We start from the raw sequence: 20,114 nt of genomic DNA, 5'->3' as shown, positions 1-20,114 counted from the left end.
CCTTTAAAAATAGCACAAAATCAGTACCTGAGAATTTCATTATCATACTTTTTATGTTGTTATTCCATCTGAAGTACAGTCACGAAATCAAAAGCCCGCCCACACTCTCGCAGATGTAGAACAATTAATTATGTTGGTGTGAAATAAACAGTTATGGAAATGTAGAAATTAAAGCTAAAGCCCAAAAATTCAGAAAAAAGTCAGTTAGTGCCTAGGCTTGGGCGGTATCCAAATTTTGATACCGTCAAACCTCCTCCCTATTTTACCTCGGTATACGGTATTACCGTGAATAATTAAAACATTATGATGTAAGGCTCAGACAGCGTCAACAAACTGTTGGCTTGGCATATATATATATATATATATATATATATATATATATATATATATATATATATATATATATATATATATATATATATATATTCAGTTTAAGATAAACTCTCTGCACGTTTTATGCTTACCGTTATGAGACAATTGTCAGACAATTGACTTTTTTTTTTGTGAGTCCCATGTCCACTTGATTTTTGTGGAGTTCATACTTATTGCTTACATTGCCAGCTGTGTGACAAAAGGCTTCGGCAATATTACAGCATAGTCCGAGGGTGCGCTCGGTTTTTCATCCACGCAGCAGTGAGTGGATGGTGGTTTCGGATATGCGCCCTTAGGTTCAAGGTATTTCCATCTCTCGCGGTCATCTTTTTGTTGCACAATTTGCAAATTGCCTCGTCTGTATTTACCGTCAAAACCCAAAATACTTCCAAACTGCAGAAGTTGTGTTCTTTTTCGATAATAACTCAGTGCCCGACTCGCCGTCTTTTCCCCTCTCTCTCTCTCTCTTTCTCATCCACGCTGTCACAACAACGCATACACATATTTAGGCATTTAATAAATAAATAGTATTTAATATGTAAATAGTTTAATTAGTTCAACTTATTAAATATTTAATAATTAATTGTTGATCAGCATTATGTAAGTTGATCTGTTTTTTTTTTTTTTTTTTGACGGTTTGACGGTATTGAAACTGATACCGTTGCTATTTTTAGATCCCGCGGTATACCATTTTACCGTATTACCGCCCAAGCCTATTAGTGCCTCAGTGACAACTTCACTCAGAGAAGACGTTGATCTCAGCTAACAATCATGACGTCACACCCCCCGTTTTCATAGCATCAAATAACTAACTAAAACTAAACTTATTTTAAAAACGAACACTTGAAATGAAATCATCGGTATGATAACTGCCTTCAATGACATAACTAAACTTGGGGGAAAAAATATTTGAAGTGTCATTTTATTGTTTAGTTTGCCTCGTGTCCATTAGAAAAGACAGAGGGGCGGCTCACTGGGACCGGTCACCGGGGGGCGATCGAGGCGCGAAAGCTTCAGTATCTGAGAGGGATACTGCAAGCTTGGTTAGGACACTTAAACAACTCTATGTTAAACAACTTGTTAGCAACAATTTAGCAATGCACTGAAAACCACTCCAAAAATCGTACATATTGAGCCTTTAAGTTGTTCCAAACCTGTATACATTTCTTTGTTCTGCTGAACACAAAGGAAGATATTTAGACTTCCATAGTATGGAAAAAAACTATGGAAGTCCAGGTTGCCCCACAACAGTTTGGTTACAAAATATCAAACTTCAAAACATCAACAAAGAAATGTATATAGGTTTGGAACAACTTGAGGGCGAGTAAATGGGTGAACTATCCCTTTAACATCTGCACAACACCCCAGCATCTTGGCGAAAAGGATAACTGTACCAGAATATTGAGCATCTCATCTCAACTCAACTTGAACTGTTAAGTAGTCTATCTGATGTGGGCTCTTTCCTGTGTGCATGTGTGCAGGCATTTGCAGTAAGCTCTGTCTACTCTAAATGTAGCTGAAATGCAAAGTACAAGGCTGGTGAACAACAAGTCCTGACTGGGTAATTAAAGAGCTGGGAAGAAAAAAGGCAAGGCAGACTGACTGGAAACCACTACCAGCCCTTGAAGAAACATCTGTGTTAAAGGAAAACAAGGTAATTATATGGAAAGTGGGAGGAACTGCTAAAGTATTTTGCCTTCAGAGAGAGGCGCTTTGTCTGCCACTGCAGCATCCTTCTGTCCAAAAAGACCACAATAGTGGAAGACTACAACCAGACCTCTCCATGCATGAGTTCTGCATGAATTTCCCGTTTATAGTGGATCTTTCTTTCACTTGTTTTTCTCATTTTGATGAAAAAAAGTTCGATCTCTCTAATGAATTTGCTTGTTTTTATCCGGTTCACTAGCACTGTGAGGAATCCGATCTTTCAAGGACGCTTCCGGACACAAACTTTTCTGTAGACGAGGCCATTATCTTCAAAGTCTAGCATATGAAACCCCCTGCAATGACTAGACTCCATTTTTCAGTGTGAAAGGAAGTCAAAAGAAAAACCAAACATACTTAAATTTGCCCTGTAGCAAATTTGCACTTTCTTCTTCACTGTAATACATAAACCAGCCAAGACATGACGCCTATAGGTAGGGAATGAATGCTGGATGACCCTGATCCACTTTACTGATAATAACCGAGGAAAGCTTTGTGTTGACAGATGATGTTAGGATGTGACTGACAGACAGAAATTTAACAAAACATACTCTACATAAACACTAGCTACAGGGCTTGACATTAACACCCACCAACACGGCAAATACGGTGGATTTCAGCAGTAGTGTGCTAGGTTGAATTTTTTTTACATTTTTCAATATAGCATCTGAAGTAATACACTAAGTGCAGTATAGTGTCGACAAAAATGCCAATACACCGATACTGAAATATCTGAAACGCTTCCAATACAAATTTTCCGCAGAATAGATACACAATACCAGCTGCACTGTCTCACTGTCTCATCTCTATGAGAGCGAGTTGACACTCAAACCCGCCTCCACTCACTCACTCATTTGCTCTGGATGGCTATTGTTGGTGTTACAATGCTTGAATTTCGGTGTGGGACTGCATGTATTGCACCATCATTTTACTTATTCCCACAGATTGTGCGCTCACACCCAAAGTGCACGCACAAAGCCGAAATCTCAGTGCTCTTTTTACTGCTTATTGTGCTTAAACAGTCAAACGCACACAAAATAATGCCGGTCTTGGTGAGAATTCATGTAAACAGTCAACTTTACATGAACCTAAACAGTTGAGAAAAAAACATATGTAACAGTATAATGGATCCATGTGTCAGATCCTTAAAGGGGTACTTCAGCGCTGGGAAGATGAATCTATATTTAAACTGGGTCATCATAGTAGAAATGTGAAATTATTTTTGAATTTGGTGCCTTCTAGACTGAGAAAAGACAGAAAATGTATTTTTGTCTCATGGGGATGAAAGACTACAATTCCCAGAATGCTTCACTGCCCTGTGAAGCCATTCCCAAAGCCCCCAACTTGATTACTGTGACTGAGTTGGAGAAGACACTACAATTAAAAACTGAACGTGTCTGTTCAGTATAATGAGGGAGTCACCGCACAAGTGTCACAGCACTGAGCACTAACTGCAGGAGTGAGATAAATGAGCTGATGAGCTCGTGATGAGAGCTGAGGTAATCACGACTACACTCGCGGCATACATTCACAACGCGAGTTCAGTCTGGCGCGTTTCAGTTCATGCCTTTGCAAGCTTAACTTTCATAGAAATTAATTTGAGTAGTTAAAAGACTTACATTGCTCACCATAGCTCCGTTTAAATGAGTGCCTGCAGCTGCGAGCTGAGCTCTGAGTGAGATCTCCATCCCCCATGCGCGGGTTCAAAACATGCGGAAATGGCTCCCTCTGCTGGCTGTAGTCTTTAGCCTTTGGCCAAACATTCCTCCTATGATGCAAATATCGTCAATTTGCATCATAGGAGAAATTTTTCCAGAAATAAAATGCATAAATCTCTCGTCTCAGGGGGATATGGGGGGAAGCACAATCATTTGAATATACTTTAGGGTTTCTACTGATACAATGCCATATGCTAATTGCTGAAGTAACCCTTTAACAGACATCAGCCTAATACGCTGAAAAATTATGAAATATTACAATTTTTTGTTCAAAATTTTTCCTCATGGTATGGATGTCAAACTTGTGGCCAGTAAAAATATTGAATGGCTAGTAAGTTTGGAAAACCCCTAGCCACAGTAGCTGGTGAGCAAGTTAATGCCAAGCCCTGACTAACCATGATTGAGATGCTGCAATTTATAACTCAATGCAAGTTGCATTCTCACTATTACAAGAGGCACTATAGAATCCATCAGCACAAAATGCACATTTAAAATTCTCTTTCAGAGGTGCGTTTGCCAAAAGCATCATTAGCCAACTACTATGACCTCAAGTTCCGTTGTTACCAACATAGTTCATTGCCGAAACAATTAATTAGCCTTAATTAAAAACCTGAGTGATTAACAGTTCTATACAGTTAAATCATGGCCGTCGGAACCATTGTACAGGGTGGGACAAGACCCACCAATTTTTTAAAGACCAATGGGACCCATTCTCTTTTACTGTCTCTAATTCAGTGCATATGTCCATTCACCTACCCATAACCGATAAATACTTTATTATTAAACAAGTTAGGCGCGTTATTTCCACTTTTCAAATATTTTCTTAATTTTTTATTGAAAATAAATGATTTGCTGATATGATATCTGATGGGAAAAGGAGTAGCGCGAGTTCGGCAAAAGGCAGATTGGAACCTCAGGTTGATTTGCGACAAAAATTGTGCCTATCCCTACACTATCGCCACTGTAAAGAATTCAGTGTCTTCCATACATTTTTCTAGACCAACCAGATGTTTAGTAAACAATGCAGCCTATTTGTACTAGTGTTGTCACGATACCAAAATTATGACTTCGATACGATATCAGACTAAAATATCGATATATCGATACTAAATCGATACCACAGTAAGTAAATAAATAAGATAAGATAAGATGCTTAATATGACAACAGAACTTGTTATTATTCATTGTTATTTTTTACTAAAAATTCATGTGGCCAGCATGTTCCTTAGGGTTGGGCCTCGTTTTGATTTGAACAATTATTGATCAATTGATCAATTATTATTAAAATTATCTCACAAATTTTTGCTATCTCAATGTATTTTTTACAACGGGGTAATTGTGTTGCAATAGCTTACACACAGCACAAGAAAGCTTGATTTCGAATGGTATATTGAATTTAAAAAGACAAGTAAACAGTAATAAAATAAGAACAAATAAACAGATTACAAACAATAGCACAAATAAATGCAATAGAATAGAAGATACAAATTAAATAGACTGCTTTATTTTTTCAGGTAGGTCTAACATTCAGATAAGGAACTGAATTAAAAAAATGCATAGTAATTACATTTAAAACAACATTGGATAATGTTCTTTGTAAAAAATTCAATAGCGTACAGATGAAACTATTAAAGTTACACAAGTTGATCAGTCAAGAGCAGTGTGATCGTTTGTCTTTTTGTAGTTTGAATAGCAAATGACTGCGGTCCCTTTAAGACTAACAGACGCATGGATCCTGCACACTGTTCCTGTTACTCGTTCTTCCTGAACTGTTTGCGACTATGTTTACGTTAATACTCTTCCAGATGTGCACTGATAATTCTTTGAGTGTATTTGGCCAATAATAAGCTGGAAAAGGAAGCAAATGTTTGCACTTGTATCATGTCAGAGGCGGCTTTATTACGGTAGGCTATGTGTGTGTGCGCTTCAGATGTGAGCACGAAATCTGCGGGGATTAGTAGAATTAATTTATGTGCAATCCCGCGCGAAATTCAGACCGATCACACACTAACACTAACACACTGTCATGAGGAAAAAGTCCAGCAGAACGCGCGTTCGCCGTGCTCAGAGGTTAACCGGGCTGAGTGAGAATATGCCGGTGTGTGTCAACTCGCTGACGGTCAGAGAGGAGAGCGCACCTGATATCGATACTGTAAAAACTGAGAATCGTATCGTTTCAGATATTCCAGTATCGATATATATCGAAATATCGATATTTTTGACAACACTAATTTGTACATAGTGTAAATGGCACCAACTCCTGTAAAACATTTCTGAGGGAGGACCCACACACATTTTTTTAGCCTCCGACACCCAGGAGTTAAACCAATGTGGTTTGAAAGATAGTTCTGGGAAGCAGTTGTGTCTAGCTACTAGTTCATTTCTCCATTGACACACCAATGGTTAAGCAGCAAGATACGCCAATGTAAGGGAAACACAACCCAGGTCGTCTACTATCATGGTGAAGTAAAATTTCGCAATAGTTTTTAGAATATTTTTATTTAGACATTAAGCAAAGGTTTTGCACAAATATGTAATTGGAAACCTGCCTGATGACACATATTTGGTTTAAAATCATTATTTAATAAAATAAATAATTAAATTATGAAAAAAAAAAAAAAAAGATAAATTATCCAAAATATAGTTGGGACAATCTGAATTCATCTGAATTCACAATTTTTTGCTAACTTTTTCTCCATAATCGCAAACTACTACGTCATCACTATCCCATCCAATGTCAACACATCAGATATTGAATACACTGTCTAAAGAAGTGGATCAGATCTCAACAATTGCAAAAACGTCCTACAAAATAGGTAATAAAAAAAAAACAGTAACTCACCTTTCTGGCAATGGTTAGAGGTCCAGCATCTGTAATTGTCATTGTTGTTGAAGTTCGTTTTGATACACTGAGGGTTGTCCTCCATGATTCCTGGGCAAACATCTCCACACTCTTTGGACTGTTTATTTCCATTAATGTAGTTGTTCAATTCGGCATTCATAATGAGAGACCAGTCCACAGAATCCAAGTAGCAGAGCTCGGGATTCTTCTCGATTCGTATCGCACCCCTTGTGATGTTCCGCAGGTTGTAGAGGCCGATGTCCTTTAGGCTGGTCAGCTCAAATATGACCAGGGCATAGTTGTAGAACAAGTTACGGCCCCGGATCACGGCGAGATTAGGAAAGAGGGTGCTGAGGCTGTCCAGCCCGGATACACGGAAGAGGAGAAGGTAATCTGTAATCATGGTGAGTTTGGGGAAACTGAGGGTGCGGAAGAACTCCTGGTTGTTATTGTTGTTTTTGCTTCCGATGAGGAGGATCTGCAGGTATCCCTCAACCACTGTACAGTTCTCCAGTCGCTTGAAATTACTGATGTCATTGCCAATGTCAATGCTTGGACCACAGACTGAAAGGAGATAAAAAGAAATATTCAGATAATCAATTCAATTCAACAGTCACAGGTAGCAATGCTTTAGAGATTCATCCAACAAATCCTTCCCTCGTGGGTTAAAATGACCCAAAAAGCCCCAAAATTATTTATTTTTTTGTCCAGAAAGCTTATATCATTTAATTTCTATACTATGATTTTCAATTTTTTTAATCATTTTTCATTAATCTTTATTTTATTTATCTTTAAATTACTAAATGTAGAAATACATGTCAAAATAACTCTCTAATACATGCTTAACCAACTCAAATCAGCTCAAAATATCTCACATTGGGTCAATTTGGGTGTCTCTGCCAACTTCTTGAAAAAAATATAGTAACATTTAATGAATCTCACCACTAGATAGCCTTATAGCTCTATATGCAAATGCTCTCTTTTACTGGGTCCTAACCATAGACCCTAAAAAAATATGGATGTGTCCTTGACGTCACCATAGGATTCTGAAGAGCAGTTTTGAAGCGCAAAGTAGGGTCGAGCTGGCCGTTGCCATCTTGGCCGTGTGTCACTCACGGATAACAGAAAATGGGCAAAGAGGCGGGACGTGGGCGGAGCTGCGGTGACGTGATATCTAGCAGAGAGCAGACAAACGACAATCCACCTGTCCCTCAAAGTGACCACGCCCTTAATTATGCAGAACTTTAAGGCTTTATATAATGTAAACGAATGAGTTATAAAACAAATTCACCCCCTCACAGTTTTCATGAAGGGCAAAATATTCCATATAGACCAAAACAACAATTTGTACCACCAGGCTGTAAACATGTTTTTTTTCTGCTGTAAAGTTGGGCATTTTACATGGGACTCAATGATATCCCTGTGCCTAACGGCCACCAGTCGATAAATTGCAGTTTAAGTCACTTAACATTGGCTTGAAGAGAAACTGGGGGAGGATGCCGCTTTGTCCTAACATCAATTCTTGAGTTTATCTCTTCAATATGCATTCAGATACACTTGTAGACATTATAAAATAGATTTTGAAGGTTTTTCTATGTATTCTGAAGCATTCCTCGCATTCAACTCATTTCTTAAGGGGTCAAACTGACCCGTGAAGGAAGGATTTTTTACCATTTTTAATATGACAAACTCCTCGATTGCAGTTCACTTTGTTGTGTGCGCCAGTTCAAGTGTGACTAAAGTCCTAAGTTCTTGGACCACTCCAATGAACACTCAATGTTGTAAAAATTAGTTTCAGGTCAAAATGACCCAAGGGAAGGATGAGAGTTTGGTGCTAAAAACTCACCTTGAATATTTAATGAATGGTCTGATTCATGGAAATGTTATACAAGTTGCAGTGCAATTGTTAATTTGCTTAGCAATGTATCATTCCAAACATGCGTGACTTTCTTACTTCAGTGAAACGCAAGAAGATATTTTAAAAGATATCTTAGTGTTTTTGTCCTTACATTGAAATACAATGGGCTGAGCTTTAAGGAACCCAGTTGTTCCTTAAAATATCTGTTTTATGTTCCAATGAAGAACAAAAATTGGTTTAAGAGCTAGTAAATTACAACAAAATGCAGGTACCAAGGTACACAACAGCTTTTACCAAAGGCTAAAATAAAACTAAAACTGAATGATTTAGGCTAATAAAACAAACACGCATTTACTGACTGTCAAGCCAAAGAGACGTGTGAGAAGTTTCAACCAACTGCAGTTTTTCTTCTGCTACTGACACACCACCACGAGCCATGAGGGAGCCTTTATAAGACAGATTTTTGTGGTTTTATGACAGGTATCCTGAGACAGACATCTCTCTTTCACTACCACCCATTATACTGTTTATTTTCCACAGTGTGATTTGCCCACAGGCTAAACACAAAGAAAGATGCTAAAACATTTACGCCAAGCTAAAAAATGAATCCTGGAAAATGCAATAAGATAATTATAGAGCTCCTGAATTATAGAGTTTAAATTAAACTTTAAAAGATAACATTACCTAAAAGTTTATAACCCTTCAAATCTTAAATAACAATCTCAGAGTGAAAAGGCCCACTCCTTCCTCCTGAAGGTCTTTTCTTTTATAGTCGTCCTAAAATTCAGATTCTAACAAGTATGCGACGCGTTATATCCATTATGCTAGCAAACAGAATTAAACTACGGCAAAAACAAGCTTCTTTTACCACCCTGGAAGACAGACAGCACCCAGCCTGTCTGTGGACTCAAACATTTTCACACTGCTGAGTAAACAGTGCTATCTTTATTGCTTTGATGGCTCTCCAAATCTCATGTTTACATTTGATAACCCAATTCCAGCCCATCATTGCGGACTCTCATAGGTAGCAGAATGGAGACATTTGGAAATTAGGTCAAAAGCTGATGTCACTGTTTAGAAATGTAGTGGGGGGTGTGGGGGCTTTTAACCCAAGCTAGTAAATCCTAACACTTCTGATTCTACAACAGAACAGATTGCAACAGAATGTGTTTGTATGGCCAATGGACACAAAATCAAATAGAGGGACTCACATTTTTCCTCTGCTCATAATTTCAAAATATATTTCTACAGTCGTTTACATTTGTATGTCCCCATCAAATGTGTCTTAATAAACTGGGGGTGGGGGATTTAACTTAAAAATAGCCACCATATTAGTTAAATAAAAAAAATCTAAATCAAAAAAAAAACATGGGGTGAATTTTAAATATTCATTACAAAATGGCTTTAAAATTAACATTACATGTTTTTCTTTCTCTAAACTATGCATATTGGGGATATCATTTTAAACTTGGAATAAATTACGTTTTTTACTCGACGTCACTTTCTAGGCTTTTGTATAATAAAATTATTTTATGACATCATCCTCCAAGAAGAAGTGACATCATTTTGGAACCAAAACACAGCACAAACATTAGTATCAGCAATTCATTTGATGAATTCTGTGAAACTCCATCCTGTTATTGCCATCATAATGTTTAACTATCAAACTGACAAGCGGATGCACAAGAATCGCTCTATGAATATAAAGAGACACAAAAACTGCTTTAAACCAACCAAAAAGGCAGATCAACTAATAAGCCGATGTTTTTTGATGTCGAGATAAGTCAACCAGTTAACCGGAACCACATTTATGCCCCACTGGGAATCTTTATCCGTCCTGTGCCAAGAGAGACAGGTTATACTTAGGATTTCCACTGAGAACCTCCTCTGCCTCACTACCTCGCTGGCCTGCAACCGCTGGGGTTAACAGTAAAACCCAATTACACAGACTTCACAAACTCCTCACTCTTCCAATCAACAGAACCAGGTCTGTTTTGCTAGAGCGGGTGTTTTTACATGTTCTATTTTAAAAACAGATTTTTTCCTCTCTCTCGATGAATCGGATGAATCAGGGGGTCTTATTTGGAGTTTACTTGGAAACATGGAAATTTTGTGGTGGTCAAACATTAAGGGGAAGCAAAAATTGCTAGAACTTTCTGGGTTATTGATTTTAAAGAGACAGAAATCTCTTGCATGTTTTTCATGGGCCAGTTTTAGTATCACTTAAGAACACAAGACAGTTTTGCATAGAAATACAAGGCAAATTTGCATTGCCTATGTGGGTTTAAGTAATAATAAAAATGACTCATTTCTTTCAATGTGTTTTCATCTAATGGTTCATATATCCAAACCCAACAGAGCATCAACAACATCAGACTTACAGTAAAAGGTAAACCTACACACCCCGTAAAGAGCATGTTATGGTATTTTCTCTTCTAAAATCACTTTCATTTACTGGCAACCACATCACAGCGTCACAACGTATCCTACTAACCTAACAAAGACAAGCCCTTCCCTGATAGCAATCTCATTAACTGTAACCAACCATGCTTATATCAATACTATCTGTGGATGCACAATATTGTCCTGCCACCATATCGGTATCAGCCTGATAAGCAAATTTGGCCATTATATTATAGGCGCTAAATAATGGGCTATTTCCTTCAGCTGAAACACTTGACGCATTGTTCGCAATGATGGTTTTGAATTGATTGGAATCACTTTTTTTTTTTTTAAAGGAAAATACAGTTAAGTGCAACATGCACATTAAATTTGAACATGGCTTTTAATGTTGACACTTTTGTTTTTGTAAATAGGCTCTCAAAAATTATATTAAAATGTGGATTTAGATCAATCTGCCAATATGACGGTTATCAGCTTTCAAATATAAAGATTTATCAGTATCAAAATGTTTACATTGGTGTCTTCTGTTAGGTTAATCAAGGAAAACGAATGATATTTTGTTGACAATCTTCCCAGCCCTCGGTGTCATAGTGAAACAGAAAATAGGTAGTGATATCTGTGTGATTTATCAAACTCCACATTAAACAGTTATGAGACTACTCAAGTTATACATAAAGCAAATTAAAACTGTAAGGAAGATAAAATACTTGCAGAGACAATGAGAATGTCAAAACATTCATAAAGCATTACAAACCAGAACTAAAGTGCCTAAATTATGCATTGAGTTTTAGAGTCTGATTTCCAGACAGCGCCTTATATGAAATAAAAATAAGTATTGTTTTAAGGACTGGCAGACAGGTTTAAACAGGGTTGGGAGGGTTCTCACAGCAAACATTCTTTCTGTAATGTTAATTTTTGTTCAAGTTGTCCGGTCTTTAATTGCCTTATCAATACATTAGCACAACATTTTTTATTCATGCCTGGAGCGTTCCGTTTTTGTGAAACATTTTAGTTGGACGTACAGTTTACTATAGCCTGCTACTTAGATGGTTCAGAAATCATTCAAAAGTGACGTTTTGCAAAATGAGAAATGGAGAAAGCATTACTGTTTTCTCTAACGTTCACAACCAAAAACATTTCACTCATTCCCTCATACCCAAAGACAAAATGGTATGTCTTGAACATTCAGAAATAACGTTTTCATAACTTAATGGAAACGTTAGCAACACTTGGAACATTTTTGTTAGCTGGTAAATAATGCTAATGCATTTCATTTCTTGTCTATTAAAGAACCTGTTGGTTTGATGACTTAAACCAGATACCGTCACCAGAATCTACCAAGCTGATAACATGGTCATGACAACTCAAGTCTGACTTTCATACTTCTACTAAAAGTACATTTATGCCTACAGGTGCACATGATGGCACTTGTAAAACACAATTATACCACATTAGATTCCAGAATAATTAACAGAAACATAACTAAAATAAAAAAAAACTATGAAATGACTATTTAAAAAGGCAGTGGTAGCATGAGCAAAGTTGACTTTGTTGTGTTCTTTGACTTAGCATTGCCAAAACACTCTGTTACACTTCATTCTGTTCTGTGTTCCCATGTATTTTCTATTATGAAACATGCCATTCAAGGAAAAGAGGTAGAAACATGGAATTAAGTGAAAAGTAACTGGTTGGTCTGGAATTTGGAACAGTTTTCTTGCCATAGATCACAAATAAAAGCTTAAAATGTCATGACACGTGTAAAAATCACTTTGAAAGCAAATTGAAAGTAGATGTTTTCTTGGACTAGCAGCAATATGTTGATCTAATCCATATGCATTCACTATATAACTTACTTTCTCCATGACAGAGTGTGGAGAGGACCAGCACCAGACCACAAAACATGGTCCAATATCGCCTCTGTCTGCTAGACCTCATTCCTGTACAAAAACAAGGCAAACACTTGTTTAAAAAAAAAAATGTTTTAAAATATTACAAAATAGGGGAGGCAGCTCAACCCTTAAAAGTGATGATGCTTAACTCTTGAAGTCTTCTCAGCACAAGAATATGAACAAAGTTGGTTTATCCAGCTTAGTGCTTTCTTTTGTAGGGGGTGAAAACAAAAATATTGACACACAAGAGCTTGGAATAATCAAACAAAACCAGTTGTTTCCATCTTCATGGTGTTTTGCTGGGATAAATGACCCTCCAGACACCCCAGCGAGATTATCCAGCAGACTCAGCCCGCTCTGCCCTCACCATGAGGTGGATTCAACCGCACTGATTCTCGGGCTCCTTAAACGTGTTTAATATTATTTTTTACAGATTCTCCTAGTCGATATATGTGAAAATAACCAAGAAAAACACATAACGGCTTGATAATCCGCAATTCCATGCTCCATGTCGTGGGGGGGGGAGGAATGGGGAAAACACGTTGTAGGTCTCCTCGCAGGCTGGTTTTCGCTGTAGTTCAGTGAAACACGCTTAGGTCCGCTGGCTAAAACAGTCTGGACGAGCGTGTGATGTGTGTGTGATCTTCATCAGCTGCAAGATGCCTTGTACTTCTCACCTAGCGTTTTTAAAGGCCTAAAATCGGTGGAGAAACTCAGAAAGATGCCAAATAATATCCGTCCAGGCTTTAAAATGGTCTCTCTCTGCCTCCCACCATCTTCAGTCTGAGATTTCAGAGCTTGATATTTCCCTTCAAGAAGCGGAGTATGGAGGACACATATGATTTCTGAAGGATCGGATCTGTGTTCGTTTAGGAGATGTGAAGGATGTGGAGTTGATCCTGTAGTCTCTCTCCGTTGAATTGACGCTGTAAACAAGGCTCGAGCTCTCTCTCTCTTTCACACACACTCACACATACACACACACACTTCATGCACTCACACGCATAGTAGGCTAACGTTACGTTGGATAAAGGTATGAGGGAAAACCCGGACTGGATCACACTCAAAAAGGGGATTTGGATCTGATATTGGAGTGCCAGGACTGGAGAAAAACACTGCTACTGGCTGTGTCTCAATAGCCTACCTTTAGCTGCCTACATATAGACCACATAGCACTTCATAAGAGTGCACATGCTGCTCTCTGGCAAGTAAACTATTTATTTAGGCTACTTATTACAATAACAGTCGCAGGATATGTATGCAATTAATATAAATATATTTTATTTATTTAGCCTGCATTTCAAGAAATAAAAATAAAGATGCAACACTTGTAATTAAGTCTCACTGTAATTTTGTCTCATAAAGCACTCTGTGTTCTGCTGGTAGGAAAACACTTGTAACATGATGTCATAATATGACATCAATGGTTTCATCCATAATTAGTGTAAATGGACGCAACCAGATTTTGCATATTACCTCTTTTTGCAGCAAGTTCATACCAAACATTTCATGTTAAAATATGATTTATTGGATTATCACAGAAATTAATGGCTGACACAACTTGACTGAAATCAATGCAGAGCATCAAAAATATAATTATATTTATACATATTTTAGATGAATATATAAGCCACACAAAAGATTAGGCTATAAAACAAGTTCTATTGATACACTTCCAATAGGTATAAATGTTACATTGTTTATATAAACTAGTTTGCATAGCTTACATGGTCATTATGTCCTTTAAAGCGATTCTGGTATGATTTTCGGGATCAGTCTATTCCTCGCCATTGAGTCATTGCTCGAATAACAACCAGTTTGGGTTACTGAAAGCAATATTAACTCAAAACCAAGAGCAATTGCTTTGGGCTGCTCAACAAATTATATACATTTAACACTGACACATGAGTTGAAACATCCAAATGAATAGCTCCATTAAGCTGTTTTCTTTGAGACACTGCAAAATTGGAGCCTCTAAAAACGTATGACACATCATCTACTCATACATGTCTAGACAAGGATGTTCATAGACGGTTCTGGGCTGCATGGTATTTTGTAATTATTTATGGTTATGGTAATTCGGTTATCCGATTTTGGGCTTTGAAAAGGTAATCAAATGAAATTGACTTCAAATATGAGATCCAAACTGGCTACTTCTTTAAGTATTTAATGAGCCAAATTCATCAACTGCTCCATAGTGTTCAACACTTACCAGATTTTCTGGACAATGACTTGTGGGGTGATTAATACCAGTCAAGAAAACTCCTGTCCTGTGCAAATCTGTTCTGATGACGGACATACAAGCAAGCCTATGCATAGATCCTGCAGATCTGATCACAGACATTAGAATATGTTAAAGATTAAAAAACAAGGAAAACCAAAAGCACTTACGCATTCAAATACAAATGTTCAGTGTAGGCAAATTAGCAACCGTACCAGATCATAAAATGTGTGTGAGAAAAGTTTATTACCCCATAAAATTCTCAAGAGGAAAGGTGCATCTTATCTTTAAGTGTGTGTGTGTGTGTGTGTGTGTGTGTGTGTGTGTGTGTGTGTGTGTGTGTGTGTGTGTGTGTGTGTGTGTGTGTGTGTGTGTGTGTGTGTGTGTGTGTGTGTGTGTGTGTGTGTGTGTGTGTGTGTGTGTGTGTGTGTGTGTGTGTGTGTGTGTGTGTGTGTGTGTGTGTGTGTGTGTGTGTGTGTGTGTGTGTGTGTGTGTGTGTGTGAAGTAACGTGTGTAACTTGTGTGAAGTAACGTGTGTTTTTGTGACATTTGAGGACACAAATGTGTATAATGACATAGGCATAACAGGTATTACAAGGAAAGGGTGAAATATGAGGACATTGGCCATGTCCTCACTTTTCAAAATGCTTATAAATCATACAGGATGAATTTTTTTTAGAAAGTAAAAATGCAGAATGTTTCCTGTGATGGGTAGGTTTAGGGGCAGGGGCAGTCTAAGGGGATAGAAAATACGGTTTGTACGGTATAAAAACTATTACGCCTATGGAGAGTCCCCATATGTCACAAAAACAAACGTGAAGCTCAAATGTGTTTGAAAATGTATTTAGGCTACAGAAAGAAAAAAAGAGATATTTATTATGTAATATTTACATATTACATATTTATATTTATATAACATTCACATAGAGCATATACAGTTAAAAACTATAATATAAAATAAATAATAAAAATAATAAAACATGACTAGTATTTATTATAATAATAATTTATAAACATAAAGTAAAAGAAAATAAAACAAAACAAAAAATAATAAATATTTATAAAATATAACTGGCATTACTGTGAATATTTTCAGCTTTCCACATTACATTATCTATGATGATGATGATGATGATGATGATGATGATGATGATGATGATGATAAAAAAACCAAATAAATATAAAAATATATATAAAAATATATAAAATCATTAATATTTCCAGTTGTCCACATGATAATAATAATATAATTTATAATAATAATAATAATAATAATAATAATAATAATAATAATAATAATAATAATAATAATAATAATAATAATAATGTCAAAGATAATAATAATAATAATTTAAAAAAAATGTCTAAAATTAAAACAAAATAAAAATAAAGATGGCATTTGTGTGAATATTTACCAGCCTCCACAATACACTGCATGTCCATGATCACATGTATCACTATTTGTTTTAAGATAGTCAAATCGAGTTCCCACATTTCAGACATAGCCTATCGTAGAGATTAGAATCTATAAAGAACTGTAATAAACTCCCTTGCAATGCTGAATGCCATAATTTAGCGCTGTGGCCGAGACGATCCGTTTTCAAACAAACAGGAGATATAGACAGTGCAACAAGCTCAGGGTTTGTTTGAATGTTGGTGGTCCTTTCTTTAATGAAACAAGAAAGGCTTTTTGCTGAAGTATAATCTGTGACAGTCTTGATTATCAGCATAATTACAGAGCTCTTTTGGCCCAAAGAGGAGAGTACAAAAGAACTGTGTTAACGCGGCACAAATAACTCGATCCTGGCACACACATTTAAGCTTCTGTCACATTTAGAAAATTATAGGGAGAGAGCACACATACACCCATTAAACAATGGACTGTACATCTATGGCCACCCAAGACTTCATCTACTGCACACCAGCCTCGAATGAGCACAAACTGTACCAACGTGCCCTTCCGATCTCCCCCACCCCTTTCTACCCGCTGAATGTTTTGCCTGTCCTCTTGCATTTGTTAAATCCTCATAAACCGTCCCCATAAAGACGGCGTACAGCCCACCTACCTCGAGCGCCTCTTGTTGGTTTAATTCTCTCTCTGCACTCAAGTGGAAATAAGTGTTTACCACCAGTGGGTCACACATGCTAATGAGCGACTGTTTGCTTTTGAGGAGGAATGGAATTTAGGATGAGATGGGAAAAGGAGTTAAAAATTATAAAAGTGCCTAACTCCAAATATATCCTTACACTTTTAAACTTAAAGGGTAAGTTCACAAAAAAATAATTATTGTGTCATTACTCACCCTCATGTTGTTCCAAACTTACATTCATATTCGGAACACAAACAAAACAAAAATCTTATTAATGAAATCTGAAAGGTTTCTGTCCCTCCATTGACAGCTACGCAACTGACAATTTGGCTCTTCAAAAAGTTCATAAAGAGAGCATAAAAACGAATCCAGATGAATGAAGTGGTTTACTCCAAATATTCTACAGGGATTCACTTTATATGGTGAACATATCATATAAAGCCAAACCTGCTTGTGTGAGAACAATCCTCATTGGTTCTTGCTGAAGCTCAAATGTGCTGCATAACGTGAGAATGAACCTCATTGGTCCTTGCTGAAGCTCAAATGTGCTGTTTAACACGAGAATGAACCTCATTGGTTCTTGCTGAAGCTCAAATGTGCTGCGTAACGTGAGAATGAACCTCATTGGTTCTTGCTGAAGCTCAAATGTGCTGTTTAACACGAGAATAAACCTCATTGGTTCTTGCTGAAGCTCAAATGTGCTGCGTAACACGAGAATGAACCTCATTGGTTCTTGCTGAAGCTCAAATGTGCTGCGTAACGTGAGAATGAACCTCATTGGTTCTTGCTGAAGCTCAAATGTGCTGCGTAACACGAGAATGAACCTCATTGGTTCTTGCTGAAGCTCAAATGTGCTGCGTAACATGAGAATGAACCTCATTGGTTCTTGCTGAAGCTCAAATGTTCTGCGTAATGTGAGAATGAACCTCATTGGTCCTTGCTGAAGCTCAAATGTGCTGCATAACACGAGAATGAACCTCATTGGTTCTTGCAGAAGCTCAAATGTTCTGCGTAATGTGAGAATGAACCTCATTGGTCCTTGCTGAAGCTCAAATATTCTGCGTAACACAAGAATGAACCTCATTGGTTCTTGCTGAAGCTCAAATGTGCTGTTTAACACGAGAATGAACCTCATTGGTGCTTGCAGAAGCTCAAATGTGATGCGTAACACAAGAATGAACCTCATTGGTTCTTGCTGAAGCTCAAATGTAATGCGTAACACGAGAATGAACCTCATTGGTTCTTGCTGAAGCTCAAATGTGCTGCGCAACACGAGAATGAACCTCATTGGTTCTTGCTGAAGCTCAAATGTTCTGGTAACACGAGAATGAACCTCATTGGTTCTTGCTGAAGCTCAAATGTGCTGCGTAACGTGAGAATGAACCTCATTGGTTCTTGCTGAAGCTCAAATGTGCTGCGTAACGTGAGAATGAACCTCATTGGTTCTTGCTGAAGCTCAAATGTGCTGCGTAACGTGAGAATGAACCTCATTGGTTCTTGCTGAAGCTCAAATGTGCTGCGTAACACTAGAATGAACCTCATTGGTTCTTGCAGAAGCTCAAATGTTCTGCGTAACACGAGAATGAACCTCATTGGTTCTTGCAGAAGCTCAAATGTGCTGCATAACGTGAGAATGAACCTCATTGGTTCTTGCGGAAGCTCAAATGTGCTGCTTCATGTGAGAATGAACCTCATTGGTTCTTGCTGAAGCTCAAATGTGCTGCTTCATGTGAGAATGAACCTCATTGGTTCTTGCACTTCAAGCAAACCTGTCATCTGATATGTGAGTTGATGAATGTTTATATGTTAATAAAAGACTACATTTAATATGTTCATCATACAAAGCGTGTCCTGTCATACAATTCACATACATTAGTTTTACAATTACTTTGATTGAACGAAAGACTTACAGGTTTGGAACGACATGAGGGTGAGTAATTCATGATTAAAGCTAACCCTTTAAATGTCCTTTATTGGCATCTATTGGCATATAATGTTAACGTATAAAAAGTAGACCATCTGGGCATCTTTGGAAATTCTCATTTTCACATCACACACAGACACACACACAAACATCCTGGATTTGTGGAAAGGTTTAGATATGTGCTTAATAAGAATCTTTTTGAGAAGGATTCCAGGAATCAGGTGAGTCGGACCTTGGGTGACTAAGGCAAAATTAGTAATCCTGCCATATCTGAAGAATAGATAACCAGACTGACTGAATGTTGCTATTTTAATTATTGTGCAAGTCATCTGAAAATTGAGTGGATCATCTGGATATCATAGGCTTGTAATCAAGGCTTCCCTTCATAAAAACAGTTATGACACTCCATGTTACTTTTAGGAAGATGGACTGTCCAATATTTGGGCCAGCATGTATTATGTTGAATGGATGCATAATATTACACTTTACACAAATGCAGTTTACTCTGTCTGCATTCATAATAATGGCATGGAATAAAGCACTGGAATAAAGTCCTTTCCAAACAAACATTTTTTAATAAAAATCATTCTGGATCTAACTGAATATTGTCTTAGGGTCTAATGTAATTACAAATGTATCCAACATATTTGTGTAGACTAGAGACTTGAACAGTAGTCTTTAGTTTGACCAGCAGAGGGCACCACAAAACAAATTTACATCTTTCAGCACTGGACCAATACAACTGAAGTGGGCTGCGTTTATCAAAAATAAGAGTTTAAGATGATCGAAGAGACCATTGATGGCTTAAGATGCTTTAAGGAAACACAGCCCTGGATGCAAATTTGAGATGACGTCTGCTCTGCCTTAAAATAATGATGTCACAATGTTTAATGAAATTTCATTAGTTCACACTTACATCAAATTAAATAGAGTAAAGATTATGCGTATCTGGCGTGGTGTCCGGGGGAGGGCTGAAAATGGTCAACGAAAGAAGGTAAATCTGCTGTATATATACACATCTCTTATCGTTGATTAGCTTGATGTGCTCCAATTGTGTTTAATTAGGTTTAATTATCTGCACGTGCTTCTCCCG

At 37.3% G+C, this 20,114-nt stretch overlaps 1 protein-coding gene across 3 annotated transcripts in view; it reads right to left on the bottom strand.

The window, feature by feature from the left end:
• The window catches only part of igf1rb (insulin-like growth factor 1b receptor), a 108,962-nt gene extending 95,184 nt beyond the window's left edge, over nucleotides 1-13,778 (bottom strand). For 2 of the 3 annotated variants that reach the window (XM_067445190.1, XM_067445192.1), the window contains exons 1-3: nucleotides 12,936-13,778; nucleotides 12,751-12,834; nucleotides 6,637-7,200 (exon numbers count right to left, since the gene is read on the bottom strand). In XM_067445190.1, the coding sequence (XP_067301291.1) occupies nucleotides 6,637-7,200; nucleotides 12,751-12,832 (646 nt within the window). In that variant the 5' untranslated portion in view covers nucleotides 12,833-12,834; nucleotides 12,936-13,778. Of the gene's footprint in view, nucleotides 1-6,636; nucleotides 7,201-12,750 lie in introns of all 3 variants that reach the window. The other variant, XM_067445191.1, reaches the window with a different exon arrangement.
• Between the last annotated feature and the right edge of the window lie 6,336 nt (nucleotides 13,779-20,114).

This window comes from Pseudorasbora parva, chromosome 1 (assembly GCF_024679245.1).
Source record: "Pseudorasbora parva isolate DD20220531a chromosome 1, ASM2467924v1, whole genome shotgun sequence".
NCBI lineage: Eukaryota > Metazoa > Chordata > Actinopteri > Cypriniformes > Gobionidae > Pseudorasbora > Pseudorasbora parva.
The sequence above is the reverse complement of the archived record's forward strand: the minus strand, read 5'-3'. Positions and strand labels throughout refer to the sequence as shown.